This window comes from Doryrhamphus excisus, linkage group LG17, assembly GCF_037039965.1.
Source record: "Doryrhamphus excisus strain RoL-2023G ecotype Guam linkage group LG17, RoL_Dexc_Guam_v1.1, whole genome shotgun sequence".
Taxonomy (NCBI): domain Eukaryota; kingdom Metazoa; phylum Chordata; class Actinopteri; order Syngnathiformes; family Syngnathidae; genus Doryrhamphus; species Doryrhamphus excisus.
In genome coordinates this window covers 10,501,418-10,518,471 of record NC_136373.1, presented here as the reverse complement: position 1 = coordinate 10,518,471, position 17,054 = coordinate 10,501,418, and the positions used below count along the sequence as shown (strand labels likewise).

The window sequence follows — 17,054 nt, the reverse complement described above, 5'->3', positions numbered from 1 at the left end:
TCCTTGTTTGGTGTTCATGTTGGTTGTTGGAAATAAAACATTGTTTAACATTCCATGTCAACTTTTTTTTTTTTTTTTACAATTTACAACTGTCGCTGTACACCGTTGCTTAAATATTGTACTTCAACGTTGTCTCAGTTTACAAATACAAGTATTTTACAACGTTGTTCCACTGTCGAAGTACACCGTTGTTTAAATATCATACTTCAATGTTGTTTTGATTTACAAATATACAAACTATTTTACAATGTTATTCTAACTTTAAATGTTCACCATCATTAATGTTTAGTCAACACATCAACGTTGTGTGCCTGCTGGGTTTAGAATTTCAACCACTTAGCCATGAGATGCTGTCACTGAGTTCATGTCTATGGAGATGCCTTTCAGGGAGAACACTTACTGGAAGTCCTAGTGTTTGTGTGTGTGAGGGCGAGCGAGAGAAATGAGTCAAAGTGACTCCGCCCATCGCTTGTTATTCTCTGGAAGATGACTGACTCATATGTCGAGCAACAGTGGGTCGTCTTCCCAATAGTTTCAGTCGAGGTGTGAAACAGCTCTACAGTCGAACAAGCCCCGACATCACATCGGCCCAAGTGCGCACGCCGCGACTGTCTCCTGAGAGCAGGAAGCGACTTGCGCGTGCATCTTGGGCGCGCTGCGCGAGGAACAAGGAAGTAATGGCCGGCTAACCTACTTCATAACTGCTTTAACTTTAGCCTTCCTAGTCCACATTGTCAGAAAACGTCCTCTATGAGAAGCGTTATCCGCCCCCCATGTGTACGACTGTGCCAGAGGAGACGACGTAGAGCCTTTTTAATACAGTAGTTGAATTGGAAACGAGCCGAAGGTAAGTGTAAACATTGCACTTGGATGTTAGCTGACTTAGATAAGTCTTGGTAGTATTATTATCATTTTACCATCCTTCGTTATTATTATTTTGACCAGTTTCCGTACTCCGTATATCTGCGCATTTCCGTTTGTGTAAAAGCCACCCACAACCATCACCAGCAGTATTTAAAGAGAGGCGTCGCCTACGTTGATCATGATATGATTCCCTTTCACGAGATAAGTTTTAATTTGAGCTGAACAGTAGTGTCCGTTAATGTTGACCCTCCGATCAGGCTGGCGGTGTTCCAGGCCGCGGTAAACTTTGAAAGATATTCTCAGACTTCCGCGCTCAATATCTCCCAAACGAATGTTTGTTACAGATCAATCATACCTCTTCCCAACACAGACAAACAGCTACACCTCAGCTTTTATCAAAACGAGCCAATTGTTTGCACTCTGACTAAAATTGATCTCTATGAGAAGCTGGCAGCGAGTCAGCAGCCCATGGATCTTCTACAAATGTTTTCTTCGGTATTATTGCAATTCAATGTTGCCAACTCCTCAGTAAAAAAAAATAGCTATTGGCTGTCCAAGAAGTTGCCAGATTATTGGTTATTTTTCTGTTTTGGTTATTTTAATTATTGTGATTTCTAATAATTTTGGGGATTTTTTGTAATAGTAATCATGAATAAATCCAATTATGTAACAAGCACGTTCAATAGCTCATAGCTATCATGTAAACAAGGTATGTCAATAGAGTTGCTGGCTCATCAGATATGTTGGAAAAATTGAAAAAATGATTCCAATAAGTCTTGGTTCACTTAGAAGAAAAAAATTAAATTATCTCCAAGACTTGGGGACAAAGTTGAATGATTTAAAACTGGGGAAAAAAAGCAACAAGTGACAGAAGCGGCTGTACAATATTTATCCTTTGAAAATAGCTTGCCAAAGTAACATTTTGTATGTCATTGTCGTATAAGTTATTTCATTCCTTAATTCTTCAACATTACTCTAGCAAATCTAACAAAGACCAATGTTGATTTTCATCACTGACCATTCAGCTTGACCATGGCCCAGTGGAGTCGCATGAGCCAACTGATACAGTACCTTCCTGTCCACACCATCAATGACCTCTACCCCACAGCCACCTTAGCAATTGAAGTGCGACACTTTTTGTCTGACTGGATTGAGGCACAAAGATGGTATCAGTCAAACAGACACACACCGCCTCCTGCACGCACACACACACACACACACACACACACACACATTTAAACTCCCACTCATACTGTGTTTTCAGGGAGGAGTTTGAACTGGACAATGCAGAACAGGAGGCAAACGCCCGGGCTCTGTTAGACGAGATCATCATCCTTCTGCAGTCGTATTCGCAGCATAACGCCAACGTGGTGGACAAAATGAAGTTAATGCAGATAAGCAGGAACATGGTAGGAAAACCATCAGTCAACCAGAGCCAAAACTGAAATTAAGTTCTCTTTCTTGTATCCTGGTATGTATTCATATCCAATATTAGTGCAGACCTGCCAACATGTGTAATGTATGAATATGCTTGTATCCTTCACTGCTCTCCATTTGTGGCATTTTGCTGGTTCCAGTTTCAAGTTCAGTCTGTAAAGCAGTGGTCCCCAACCCCCGGGTCACAGACCGGTACAGGTCAGTGAATCAATTGGTAGTTTGCTATGGTGATGGACAGGGTGACAGATGAGTTTAGACAAGAATCTCTATGGACTATGATGTTGGCAGAGGACATTGGGATTTGTAGTGAGAGTAGGGAACAGGTGGAGGAGATGCTAGAAGAGTGGAGGTTTGCCCTGGAAAGGAGAGGAATGAAGATTAGCCGCAGCAAGACGGAGTATATGTGTGTGAATGAGAGGGACCCAAGTGGAAGAGTGAGGTTACAGGGAGAAGAGATACAGAAGGTGGAGAATTTGAAGTACTTGGGGTTAACAGTCCAGAACAATGGAGATTGTGAAAAGGAAGTGAAGAAGCGTGTGCAGGCAGGATGGAACAGGTGGAGAAAAGTGTCAGGCGTGATGTTTGATAGAAGAGTTTCAGCTAAAATGAAAGGAAAGGTATACAAAACTGGTGAGACCAGCCATGTTGTTTGGTCTAGAGACAGTCCCACTGAGGAAGAGACAGGAAGCAGAACTGGAGGTAGCAGGGATGGGGATGCTGAGGTTCTCTTTGGGAGTGACCAGGATGGATAGGATCAGGAAGGAGTACTTCAGAGGGATATTACATGTTAGAGGCCTTAGAGATAAAGTCAGAAAGGCCAGACTGAGATGGCTTGGACAGTAGAGAGATAGTGAATATATTGGAAAAGGCCAAAGAGAAAGAAGAAAAAGATAAATATATTTTTTCTCATTAATAAACTACTTCAATAAGTGCAAGTTAAAATTTCCATGCACTTCATTTTGTGGTATGTGTGTATCTGTACTATTATTTTGAAGGCATGTGTAAACGTTACTGCAGCGACCAGAGTCAGAGCGTCAGGCCGGTACTCGCAAAGAGAGGGGGGTGAGGGAGAGGAGGGAAGAGAAGAGACGGTTGAAACATTCATGAGTATTTAACAGTAATACAACATGTTGTGTATTTAGGCAGGGCTTGACAATAACGATGTACCGATGGCCCGGGGCAAGTTAAAACAAAATACGGGCAAGTAAATCCAATCAGTGATATTCCCGTCAGGCAAGTGCACTTTGGCATGCCATACTGCCAAGAGTTTTTTTAAAAGCGGTTCTTGTTGGGTGTTGGTAAAACACGGACTGCGTAATTCCGGTGGTAATTTGCAAAGCAATCCTTGCAAATCTTGAAATGGACCAATCAGAATCGTTTATTTAGACCGCGGTCCGCAGTCCACAGTCCGCGTTTTACCCACACCGGTTCTTGTTCGCGATCAACCAATCAGCGATTGTTTGACTACGAAAACATCTATCATGGCGTCCCTGCCAACATTGTCTAATTCTTCAACAACTTCTGAAGGAAAAGACCAAAAAGTGATGAACCAGTGCCTCCTAAACAAGTATTTTATTAGCGGCAGCAAATCAAATGATGGCACAGGTGAGTGAATCACACTGCTGTGACAATTTGAAGTGGATGAAACACCACCGATTAGATCCAATACAAAGTGCTGATTTTGCACAAGCTACAAAATCTAGCCGTTCCATTTTTCTGTGTATTTTTCTCACCTTTGCTTCACAAATTATTGTTTGACCATTGAGCATTTTTTTTCTGGATTAAAAATACTTTACTAGTACACAAATGTGTCTATTCAATAATGTTTCATTGTGGTGCACAACTTATAAATATCACTGCTTACTACGACTACAATGTGTAAGGTATAGGGGGCGATAATTGAGAACCCCTGAGTTAAGGCTAGCATAATGATGTCCAAGCCAGTTTCATTCATTTTTCATTAAGCTGTCTTTTTTTATGTTCTCTTGAACCACCATTCAAAACCAGTGACCGGTTTCCATTTGCTCATTTTAATTACATTTTTCTGTGTTATCATGTTAGTCAGCTTCCTATTATTTCATTGATTTTGTTTTTTTAGTGGTAAGGGTGCCAATAATTTTGAGCCTATGTGTAGATTTAGAAGAAGTAAAAAGCCTGTGCACTTGTCTTATAGGGCATATTTCAGCAGCAGCCGCTGCAGTTTGCAGTAATGGTGAGGGACACTCTGCGCAAAGAGAGGGATCTGCTCAGGCCTGTAAGATTTTTTGGACTTAGTTGTTCATGTTCAACATAAAACTTGCTCTGTTTACCTGATTGCATTCTATGAGTCCTGCGCTGTGTGTGTCGTGTGCAGACGTCCCAGGTAGACAACCCTCCACAGTGTCCTCAATATGGCACCGGAGAATTAAAATTTCCAGCTATGCAAGATGTGGATCACCTGGTTCTCAGGGTGTTGGAAGTTCAGAACCTCCGACAGACGATACACGATCTGCAGGAAGAGCTTAACTGGGAGAGGCAAAACTTTGAGTTGTTGAATCAAGGTATTATAAATCTAATAAATCTATTACTCTTATAAGCCCCAAATAGAAATAGATGTACAGAAGCAGCATATTTGAAACATGTGTACATAAATATAAATACGCAAAAAACTGCCCAATATAATTCCAGTGCAGCCCTATAGGATACAATAAAGTACAATGGCAAATACTTGAATGTATCAGAAACATTGGAATGATAACTAAAATGTGTGTTCTGCCCCATTCAAAAAGACATAATTTGTGCTTACTGCTTGTTGGTTGCGCAGGAACGATGCAACAGAATGGACTGGAAACCCCAGTCTCAGAAATCAACAGACTGCAGAAACACATCCAGCAACTGGAGTATAGCGTAAACACCATGGCAACGGTGAGCAGGCTTACTTCTTTATATAGTAACCCTCCAGAATCACTTGGATAGGTGTGATCATGCATTAACAAGTACACTATGTTACCAAAAGTCTTTGCTCACCTGCGTTTGTGTGGCTGGCGTCAGTGTAATGTGCTGTGATTGCTGCAGAAACGTTTCCAGTTGCTCATGGAGTGCGTGGACTGTCTGGACCAGTGTCAGGCACGACTCCTCAGCAGGCTGAAGGCTTGGAGGTGCGAGCAGTACAAGGCCACCATTGGACATCCTTTTGATGACAACCTGAACATCCTGCAGACTTGGTAAAGTGTCTGCTTTTGTATTTAATTCCCCTTCTGTTCTTTAGTTTAGAGTTAATGCCCAAAGTGTAAAACCCCTTAGTTAACCTAGAAGCTTTAAATGGAGTACTATAAAATGTCAGGCCCAATGTCAGCATTTTTTTCTGTTTTTTTTTTTTTTTTTATTATTCAGTTTTTTACACTTATTTTGCCAGCATAGTGTGTGTGCTTTTGGGGTTAGTGAATGTGTGCGTGTGTTGAGAAGGCGTCTTGACAGAATAATAAATGTGCCTCTGGTCTTTTTTAACTCAGAACCTTTATATCGTTGTTAGTGGGTATTGTAAAATAGTAGCTTACATGAAAGCGGTAACACACAACACGGTGTAAACACTCACCCAGCCTGAGTCGCACAAACACAGCCGCACTTGTATGCTCTGCTGAGCTAATCTAATCCCGCTAGCTTCCATTCACGCTCCGTAAGAGAGGAATTTGGAAGTTTTTTGCCACAGTTTAGTTCAGGCGGGGACAGTTAGTGCTTGGGATGACATCCCGCCGCAGAACCGTCCGCAGAGAAAATGTAGTTTATGTATGGTATAAATAAACAGACAAACAAAAACAGTAAGTGGCTATTGTTTTCACTCACTAGTGTAACTCTTACTGTGGAAGTACAATTTGTTGTATGTAAGTGTACTTGGAAATCCCAGGTACACATCAATCAACAGTGCATTCAACTTGAAAAAATACATGGTGTCTTTGGATCTTAATGACACAAAGTGTGATTCAAATGTTCAGTTCATTTGGATCTGTTATCTTCTGGCCTATCAAGTGCAGCCAAAAAAGGGCGTATTTCGCACATAGCTGCAAATGGTGACTAATCGTGATTAATTCATTTGAAAATTTTGATTAATTGATCAATTTGTCATCACTTCATACCCTAATCATGATGTTTTTCATGTGCTCCTGTCAGGTGTGAGCAGCTTTGTGGTCTGAATGGCAAGCTGAGGCAGGAACTAATGCTCATATTGGACCCCATCCCAGAGCTGCAGGAAAGGCTGGGGCATCTTTTGCAGGTTCTTGTTCAGAGGTAATTTTCTGAGCATTTTCAGCTGAGCATTACCTTTGTAATGGCAGCATGTCTGGTACAGCTCTTGTTTACCCTATGGGAGAGTACCTTTTACATTACAGCACGTCCAAACATTTTGTCATTCAATCTCATTTGATCACAAAGACCAATGTACGTAGATCACTGACGTTTCTTTACTTTTCCATGTGTACACTTTGTGCTTTAGCTCTCTTGTGGTGGACAAGCAGCCCCCTCAGGTCATTAAGACACAATCCAAGTTCTCCACTACTGTACGCTATCTGCTCGGGGAGAAGGTAGCTCCAGGGAGGCCTGTGGTGTTGAGGGCACAAGTTATTAATGAGCTGCAGGCCAGAAACCTGAGTGTCATACTTAGGTAAGTTGGTGAGCACAACACTTGTTCGATTTAATTTTGTGTTTCAACATCAATTTACATTAAAATTGTAGGTACCGGTGGTCCTTGGGTTACACCATTCTGACCTTGTGGTTACATACTGCATATACATACTCCCATAAATGAATGTAAAATGAAAGCTACATTCAAGAAAGTCAACGAGGGAATTGTTTAATTGATGAAATGCAAACATGTTCATTGTAAACAAACTATTGTTTTAATTGTTCTCCTGCCTCTTCTACTTCCCCCTCCCAATAAGGTAGGGAGTTGTTCTCCCTTTTTAATTACCGTTATATTATACTATATTTAATATTTGCTTCCTGTGTTCTGTGTACATGCAGTGTGAGGGATGTAGGATTTAATCTACATACTACAAGAGCCAACTGACACCGATATTTGACTGAGGTGTGTAGTGTAGGAACGGGACTGGTATGTAACCTGAGGACCACATGTATAAGATAAGATAAGATAAGATAAGATATGCCTTTATTCGTCCTTCAGTAGGGAAAGTTGCATTGCACAGCAGCAAGAGTACAGAGTCAGTTAAGCAGCACAAAATACACAATATAGAAAAATAAACAACGAGATGAGATATATGACCAGTCTATACACTGAGATCTTGCTAGTGAGTTAATATGAGGCATTATAGAAATACTTCACATATAACTTAATATATTGCATTTAGAGCCTTAAAATTGCATGTGGAGGTTGATCATATATTGCACAGTGAGTGGGGTCTGGAGTAACTATACTGAATATAAAAAACAAAGTATTGCACATATGTACATAGTGGTGTAGAAGTCTATTGGGAGCGGTGCTGGTTGTACAGCCTGACAGTTGCAGGAAGAAAGGACCTGTAAGGGCCAATACTAAATTGTGCCTGGAATAGAATGAAATATTTTTTGTGGCTTTTGATGTAAAATGAAACAATGTTGCATTGTATGCAGTGATAATGTTGGGGAAGTGATCAATAACACAGCCATCCTTGAACACAACACAGCCACCAAGAGCACATGTGCCACATTCAGAAATATGGTATGTACCGCATCCCACTTCTCAGGCTGCGCTTGATAGTAAGGGATAAGATTGTTGCTTTCCTACAATAGTCCATCAAGAAGATCAAGAGAGCGGACAGGAAGGGGTCAGAGTCTGTGACCGAGGAGAAATTTGCCCTTCTCTTCTCAACAGAGATCACCATCACCGGCTGTGACACTCCGTACAAGATACAGGTTTGTCCTTGTTGTCACTGTCCCTTTTTAATCTGCACATTCACTTAACTGTACTGAGTATGACAATGATGTGTTCTAGAACAGTGGTTCCAAACCGTTACAGTCAAGGACCCCTTCAGACATTTGACCTGAAGCCATGTACCCCCTACTCTTGCACACTTAAAAATGTTCACTTTCTGGCAGTGGTTTAAGAAATATGGAAGATAATTCAGTGGTTCATTCTTTTATACTAATTCCGGGTCAAACATGTTTATTTTGCATGGTGACATTTGACACAAGCACAAATAGATAAGTTATTATCCTCCATATATTTTATCCCACTCTGATGTTGGCATCCTACCTTTTGAATCCATTTAATTTGAATTTGAATCGATTTAATTTGAATTTAAGCTTCACTTTTTTGTCCACTCAGGATGGCTATGGTTTAAGTCAGCACATTCATTTCATAGCCAATAGAAGGGGAAAGTTGACCAATCATGATAAAGCAGTATCTGTCCAATGGTTTGTTTAACATTGATGTCTGTTAGAAGTAGAACATTTTCTAACATTGTCTTATTGTTGAATGAGCAACAAGCGGTTTTGTAAATATCACATACTTTGGGCTGCATGTGTGTTTGCTGTGATTTACAAGTGTTCTTGAATGCAGCGGCAAATTGTGTCCCAGGAGTTACGTAATGCCCATGAATGCATCATTTTTGAAAGTTAGGTGCTAATTGTTTTTATTCACGTTCCCCCATGACAATTGTCGTACCCCAAATTGCGCAGTCACTGTTCCATAATATACTACATCAACAGTCCAGCAGTGATTACAAATAGATGATGTATAATCATAAATATATCACATGTTGATATTGAATTATATGTAATTGCAGATGATCTCGTTGCCACTCGTCGTCATTGTCCATGGCAGCCAAGACAACAACGCACTGGCTACCATCATTTGGGACTGTGCTTTTTCGGAACCAGTAAGAGGAATGTCCTTCTATGTGCTGAAGTTACTCTAGTTGCTGATTTGGAGTGTTGTGGAAAAAATGTTATCATTCTAACTGGGAAAGACAATTCCTGAAATTGGCAGTTTTTATGACCTTTGGAAAACAAAGGGGTCAGACAACACACAGTATGCATGGCGGTCTGTAGGTGTCTGGCCAGGAGTGGCCTCTTGGATAACACTCTTATACTCTAGCATGCCAATCAATGACTGGAAAAGAAAGGAGACTCCTATAAAGTTGGGTTTGGCATCTATTCCTCCTGATCACTTGGGAGTGTGACCAACTACAGCGGAGTGACCTGGAGGCGGGCCAGGAGTGGAATACATTAAAACTGACCGTTTTGACAGGAACCACAAAATCCAAAGAAATCCAGCTGGAATAGGTGCAGATTCTGGAAGAATTATAAAGCTTTCTGTGCTGGTTATTGTGTGTAGCTGCTCTATAGGAGTCCACAGCTCAATACAAAGGGCCGAAAAATTTGCATAATAGGTCCCATTTAAAGAAAAACTCCCCTTTTTTGGAATTTGCCCCTCAGTGGGGAAATTTGTAATCATCATCGTCAGTCTTTAAGTGAGACATGAACATATATCCTTCTTATATCTGTGCCTTCTAAAGATATACAAAGAGATAAAAAGAGGCAGTTACTAATTACTGAGAATAATGGGAAACACTTATTCCACCTATAAAGGCTCTCAAAAGCGCCAACAAGGCTCCGTTTGCATGTTATGTGACATGGATATTAAACAAGCTACAGCGACATTATTATTAACATTCTTACACCGATCAAACTACGTTACTGGTGTGTTGCTTCAATAGCGGGCTAGCAACTATCTTGACCGCACACTCGCCTGCAGTGCGTCAGCACTGTGCTCACAGTGCCTCAGACCACTACCACAAAGGTAAGGCAGGTATTGGAGCTGCTACAGCGACTGCTGCTGTGTTGTTATTTTGGAGGTTGAAAAAGTGTTTGCGTTAGTTTCTATGTTGCTATGTGAAATTCCTGTGCTGACGAAAGAAGTTCCAGAGCCGCCGTGGTGTATTAGTCAACATTAGAGATAGACCGATATGGATTTTTTCGGGCCAATACCGTTTTCTTTCCATCACCCTTAGCCGATGGCCAATTATGGACTGGTGATTTTGCTTGGGCCAATATTTGTGGCCGATACTGCTTTTGCTCCCTCAATTTACATAAAAAATGACAATGATAACAAATATTACAGGTCTCAAGTTTAAACAAACATTTGTTGAAATGTGAAAACTGAACACAGTAGGATTCAGCTTTCAAGTAAACACTTTCAAGTAAAAAAAAAAGTGTTTAATTATTCAAGTATTGTCTATGAAATAAAATAAACAATTTTTTAACTGAAGCATAAATAGAATAGCACCTACAGAGTAGGATTTAGCTTTGTCAAGCAAACATAAATTCAAGTAAAAAAGTGTTTGGTGCTTTCTACTTCGCTACTGCTACATTGATTGTGTTTAGAGCAAGCGGCTCTAAACACGTTTTCACCAAACACTGACAAGATAAGTAGTAGTATGTATAAAACATTTCTCTCATCATTAAAGTTTGTGTTGTGCACGCTAAAGACCTCTGATAGCAGACACGGCTGCTCCAATCTGCTCTGGAGAGAGCGCACACACATAACACGATCAGCCCGGTGTTGGCTGAATGAAACTCTTCCAATCACCATGGGACTGAATTGCCAAGGTTGCCATTAAAGTGGTGTTGGTAACAGCTGTACATATTAGCCTCCAACTACATCAACAGCTCCCTAATTCCAACGGTAGGCACTTTTAAAGATGAAGCATTCAGCAGCATTCCTGGTTTTAAAAGTTTTGTGTTGTGCACGCTAAAGACCTCTAATAGCAGACACGGCTGCCTTACCTGCCTTACCTTAGCAGACACGGCTTACCTGTTACTGCATGGTCACCTATGCCACCTTTGTAGACGACATGCCGTGCAGTTGCTACGTGTCTATTTTCATTTGTTTCTATATCTTTAGAGCACAGAAAAGATAAACTGTGGATGAGGGGCAAAATAAAATAGTGGTTTCCTTTCATTTCCTTTCCTTACAATGCCATCTACTGTATGAAGTTATAATGACAAGCAACACAGATGTCCCATTATGTGTTCATGAACAAGGGTGAACAGGTGGTAAATCTATTTTGTGGTGATCCAAAGGTATTGGTAGTGGGCTGTCTCCAATAAATGAATGTATTGGAAACACAAACAGCATAAGCAATAATAATACGATTATTGACTTAACACTCAAACCCCATGAAGACATTCTTGTCTACATAAGAAGGTTCAACTTGTCATAACATGCTGTGTATGGGTGTCACCAGGACAGAGTCCCATTTGTGGTGCCAGATCGTGTGCCCTGGAAGCTCATGTGTAGCACTCTCAACAGTAAGTTCATCTCCGAGGTCCAGACGCATCACACCCTTCACCACTACAACCAGCACTTCCTGGCCCAGAAAATGTTTGACAAGCCAGACTTCACCGGTGATTTCAGCAACATGATGGTTTCCTGGCCTCAGTTTAATAAGGTATGCACACACACACACACACGTAAATGCCTTTGTCACAATGTCTCATTTTACAGGAAGTTCTCCCGGGTCGACTGTTCACTTTCTGGCAGTGGTTTGAGGGAGTGATGGACCTAACCAAAAAACACTTGAGAACCTATTGGAGTGATGGGTATGAATTATGAAGACATATCTTCACATTGAATATTACCAACTTGTAACACTTGGCTAGTAACTTCAACCTGTTGCCATGTTTTGGCCCCAAAGGCTCATATTTGGTTTCATCGGCAAGCAGCATCTGCACCTGATTCTCAAAGACAGGCCAAATGGAACATTCCTGCTTCGTTTTAGCGATTCTGAGATCGGTGGCATCACCATCGCTTATGTTTCTGCAGCTGAACGTGAGTACAAGCTGTGACCTAGTTAAAAGATTCAATACTATGGTTACTATGGTACACATAATGTCATTGTATGGTCATATCACCTCGTACTTTGGTACGAGGTACATTATTTAATTTTTTTTTTTTAAAAACCTTAAACTGTATTATGGAAAGCAGGAAGTGAACAAATGTAACAGTTACTGATTTTAGTACCAGTACCAGATGGAGGGGTAGAATTTAATTAATTAGCTTTGCTTCTTCCTACTCCTTTTGGACATGTGGAACTGGGAACTGATTATGGGATGCACTCAATTGGAAAACCATTACCATATGTATAGAAAACATTTTAGGGCCGCACGGTGGAGAGTGGTTAGCAGGTTGGCCACACTGTCAGGAGATTGGGATGACCTGAGTTCGAATTGGGCATCGCTGTGTGGAGTTTGCATGTTCTCCCCCATTCCAAAAACATGCTAGGTTAAATGGCCACCCCAAATTGTCCATAGGTATGAATGTGGGTGGGGATGGTTGTTTGTCTATATGAAGAGCTTGCAACCAAAAGGCGCTAAATCCAATTTTCACTAAGTTGCATGTTTTTCATGAGTTTAATAGACCTCTGTCATGTGTATCCAAATCACATATTTTGGTCTTGAAATCATTTTAAAAAATATGAAAAAAAGTGATATGAAATTTATGCTTTCAACCAAAAGGCGCTATTTCCATTTCAGATTTCAACCAAAAGGCGATAAATCCCTTTTTTTATTCTTTATTCTGATTGGCCCAAGTTTCCCATCTATTGATAATGAGATGATTTTTGTCACTGTCACCTTCATGGTGCAGTCAAATATGAGCACTGCTTTTAATAAAATTGTTATTAATTTAATTAATAATTATTTTGTATTGTATGTTGAGAATGGCTTCTGTGTTGTAATTATTTTATTAGCATAGCACATTAAAGCACCTTACATTCTTTTACAACAATGCCATTGAAGAAGTTAAAGGTGACTTCAAATTTATTTCAGCCAAAAGGCGCTAAATCCATCATTTCAGCCAAAAGGCGCTAAATCCGAAAAAAAATTTATTAAAAAAAAGATATAAAATACATGGTGTGTGCAGGATTTTTATAGCATGCATTTTTATTACCTATATTGATAGCTCTTTCATTTGCAATATAGACTTGATGACCAAATAGATTGATATGTGCGTAGTTAAAAATCATTGATTTTCTCGAAATCAGTCAAAATGGATTTAGCGCCTTTTGGTTGCAAGCTCTTCATATGTGCCCTTAAATATGTTGAACATGTTCTTATTATAATTGTGGTTTACAGTGGTGTAGTACTTCATTATATTAAGTGGTCACTCAAATATAGTAACTGTTATAGAAGTCACTGAGATCTTTACTTCTTCCAGATGGTGGACAGATGATCCAAAACATTCGGCCCTTCACCAAGAAGGATCTTGAAATCCGTAGCCTTGGTGACCACATCAGAGACATAAATGACATCACCTCTCTGTACCCTGACTTTCCTAAACATGACGTTTTCAAGAAGTACTATTCAGGTAAAGCCTCCATTCCAACTAAACTTATTTCAGTCCTGGGAAAACTTGCAATCAACCATCATTATTTTCTATGTAGAACCCCAAACCTCCCCCATTGGGGGCTACATCCCTTTCTCACTGCGTACTAAATTGGGCAAGTAAGGAATGCTTTGCATCTTACCTCTAGTCTACAAAAATAAATGTAATGTGGACTTGAGATTTGATTAGTCTTTGTGTTTTTGCAGGGAGGATGGCTCAGTGACACCTAACGTTGCCAATATGTCACATCACTCTGACAGTCACCACAATGCTGCTGGATATCCATTGTAGGTCCTCATTTCTATACATGTCCATAACATAGCTACTGCCACTATAAATGTCATACAAACTGTAAACGTGGAGAAGAAATTCATTTTATTGGGCAAGACATACGGACATAGCACTAGCATCATTGCTCTCCAAAGTTTAGCTGTACTTGCTCATGTTTTGGTGTGCCAAGCCAAGAACTGGGTTTGTGCTGGCCGGTTCAGACCATGGCATGGTTGCAGGGAGGGAAGCTGCACCGAGTAGTTTTGGGATGCTCTCTGTAGGTCTTGGTCACGGTCATTTTGTGTCCATCCATCCATTTTCTTCCACTGAAGAGTATCTGTGTAAGGAAGTCCAGACTTTCTGGTCTCCAGCCACCTCTTCAGTTCTATGGGGGAGACCCTGAAAGCACCCTAAAAGGTTCAGGAGGCATCGGGGCTAGTTGCACGAGCCACCTCAACTTGCTAGTCTGGATGTGAAGAAGCAGTGGGTCAACTTTGAGCTCCTCACCCTGTCCATACGTCCGTCCCTAAATGTTAACCATTAGGAACGTGGAGGCCTTTGTTGTTCTTACTGTACATCACAACAACGTATGAACAGGATCCTGCTTGTAGAGCAGAGCTGTGAGACTGAACGGATTGTGTATGAAGGAACATCCCATGCTCAGGGGTACCATGATGGGATTTCAACCAGCCACCCCCAGCTTTGAAATTCTATCATGCTGTTCTCATTTATCATATCATATATATTCATCACATGAACTTAACAAATGAAATCAAGGTGAATGGCTAACATGATGTATTTGTGTTGCAGGGAGGCTGCTTCAGTTGGATCAGTTGTACCCTACGGGGCCACCATGGCTCCTGTGGCCGAAAGCGCCCACAACTCTGTTGGATTCCCAATGTAGGTTACGCTTTCACCACAGCTTCACTGCCTCTCCTACCTTTACCTACCTTATCCTACTTTTACACATTGACAACGAAGTTGACCAAACATAGGCAGTGATCATTTAAGACTGGAGAATTCCAATTTAACAAATTAACAAACAAAGACACTCTCTGGCTAAATGTACCAAAAAGATGAGTAAGGACAATCCATAATGCCGACGATAGAGAACATCCAAATCCTTTAAAATCGCTAATACTTAAAGGAGCTGATTTGGTACATTAAGTACAACAACTCAAATACTACATAAAGCTAATATTAAGCTATTAGCCAAGGGAGGAGAAATATGATCTCAGGCCCGTTGCTGCTCTTCCTGTCAGGCATCAGTACCAGCAGTTCAACTCTTCAGAGTCCATCACCCTGGACCAGATGGAGACCTCAGAGGCTCTTGTTGTCGAATTCAGTCCAAACGCCGCGTCTGCCTTCACTGATGACGGGTAGGTTTGATCCTTCCCATTCCTCCGCTGGCTGCTCTTCTGCTGATGATGTCCAGCAGGTCTCAGGTCAGGACCTAGTCTTGGACAGTCTTCTCAGTTTTTTGTGAAGAAAGTGGAAGACATCTCCTTGTTTGACGCCCATAAACAAACCATAACAAAACATACCGCCTTTGGAGACTTTCTGCAGCCTTGTCTTCTTTGGGGCGACAAGTCAAGTCATTAAGGACAGCATGAACAAAAAGTAGTGATGTCGATGGTTTATTTTTAGTGTCTACTTTAACTACACTTGTATAACAGTACACAGAACACAATTGTACTTATGTAAATGTATACGTATATACACACACACGACAATATCCATGTACAAATACTTGCAGTCAATGTGAGCTGATGGGGATGTGCTTCAAAACATACAAATCATATGTTTTATGACATTTATGACAGAGATTTATGGGATGTTTACTTCATAACCATTTTCTTTCAACATGTTTTTCACTTCAGATATTGGCCAACGATTTGCTGTCAGTTTTATCTCGACCAAATAGGGCTCATTGAACAGGTCCATGTATACAGTCTCCACTTTAGGAGCTTCTTAACTGAATATTGACCAACAATTTGTTGGTCATTTAGCACTCCTACCAATAACAATGATCAGAAATAGCAATTGAAATAAACTTCAGATTTTACACTGACATGACTTCTTACTCGTATGGTATATCATCTATCATCTGCATGTGGTGAGGTGAGTATTATTATCATTATTATTATGAGGTAAATAGAGTATTATCATCATAATTTTTATAAGGTAAATAGAGTATTATTATCATTATCATTATGAGGTAAATAGAGTATTATTATCATTATTATTATTATTAAGTTAATAGAGTATTATCATCATTTTTATGAGGTAATAGAGTATTATGAGGTAGAGTATTATTATCATTATCATTATGAGGTAAATAGAGTATTATTATCATTATGAGGTAAGTAGAGTATAATTATCATTATGAGATAGAGTATTATTATCATTATTATTATGAGGTAAATAGAGTATTATTATCATCATTTTTATGAGGTAATAGAGTATTATTATGAGGTAAATAGAGTATTATTATCATTATGAGGTAAATATAGTATTATTATCATTTTTATGAGGTAATAGAGTATTATTATCATTATTATGAGGTAAATAGAGTATTATTATCATCATTTTTATGAGGTAATAGAGTATTATTATGAGGTAAATAGAGTATTATTATCATTATGAGGTAAATATAGTATTATTATCATTTTTATGAGGTAATAGAGTATTATTATCATTATTATTCTGAGGTAAATAGAGTATTATTATCATTATGAGGTAATAGAGTATTATTATCATTATGTGGTAAATAGAGTATTATTATATCATTATGAGTTAAATAGAGTATTATTATCATGATTATTATTAGGTAAATAGAGTCATCATTATGAGGTAAATAGAGTATTATTATCATGATTATTATTTGGTAAATCGAGTATTGTTATTATGAGGTAAATAGAGTATTATCATTATTATTATTAGGTAAATAGAGTATTATCATTATTATCATTATGAGGTACATAGGGTATTATTAATATGATTATTATGAGGTAAATAGAGTATTATTATTATCATTATGAGGTACATAGAGTATTATTAATATGATTATTATGAGGTAAATAGAGTATTATCATCATCATTATTATTATGAGGTAAATAGAGTATT

At 39.4% G+C, this 17,054-nt stretch overlaps 1 protein-coding gene across 1 annotated transcript; it reads left to right on the top strand.

Moving 5' to 3' along the window:
- The first annotated feature begins 457 nt into the window (after positions 1–457).
- stat6 (signal transducer and activator of transcription 6, interleukin-4 induced) lies at positions 458–15,998 on the top strand. Its single transcript, XM_058083807.2, has 20 exons — positions 458–847; positions 1,890–2,030; positions 2,129–2,273; positions 4,475–4,555; positions 4,655–4,841; positions 5,105–5,205; positions 5,356–5,504; positions 6,448–6,564; positions 6,770–6,937; positions 7,903–7,990; positions 8,062–8,184; positions 9,057–9,149; positions 11,520–11,723; positions 11,780–11,874; positions 11,970–12,103; positions 13,490–13,639; positions 13,716–13,776; positions 13,864–13,944; positions 14,738–14,827; positions 15,190–15,998. The coding sequence occupies exons 2-20, from the start codon at positions 1,897–1,899 to the stop codon at positions 15,308–15,310; spliced, it is 2,322 nt and encodes a 773-aa protein (XP_057939790.2). The 5' UTR covers positions 458–847; positions 1,890–1,896; the 3' UTR covers positions 15,311–15,998.
- Positions 15,999–17,054: the final 1,056 nt, after the last annotated feature.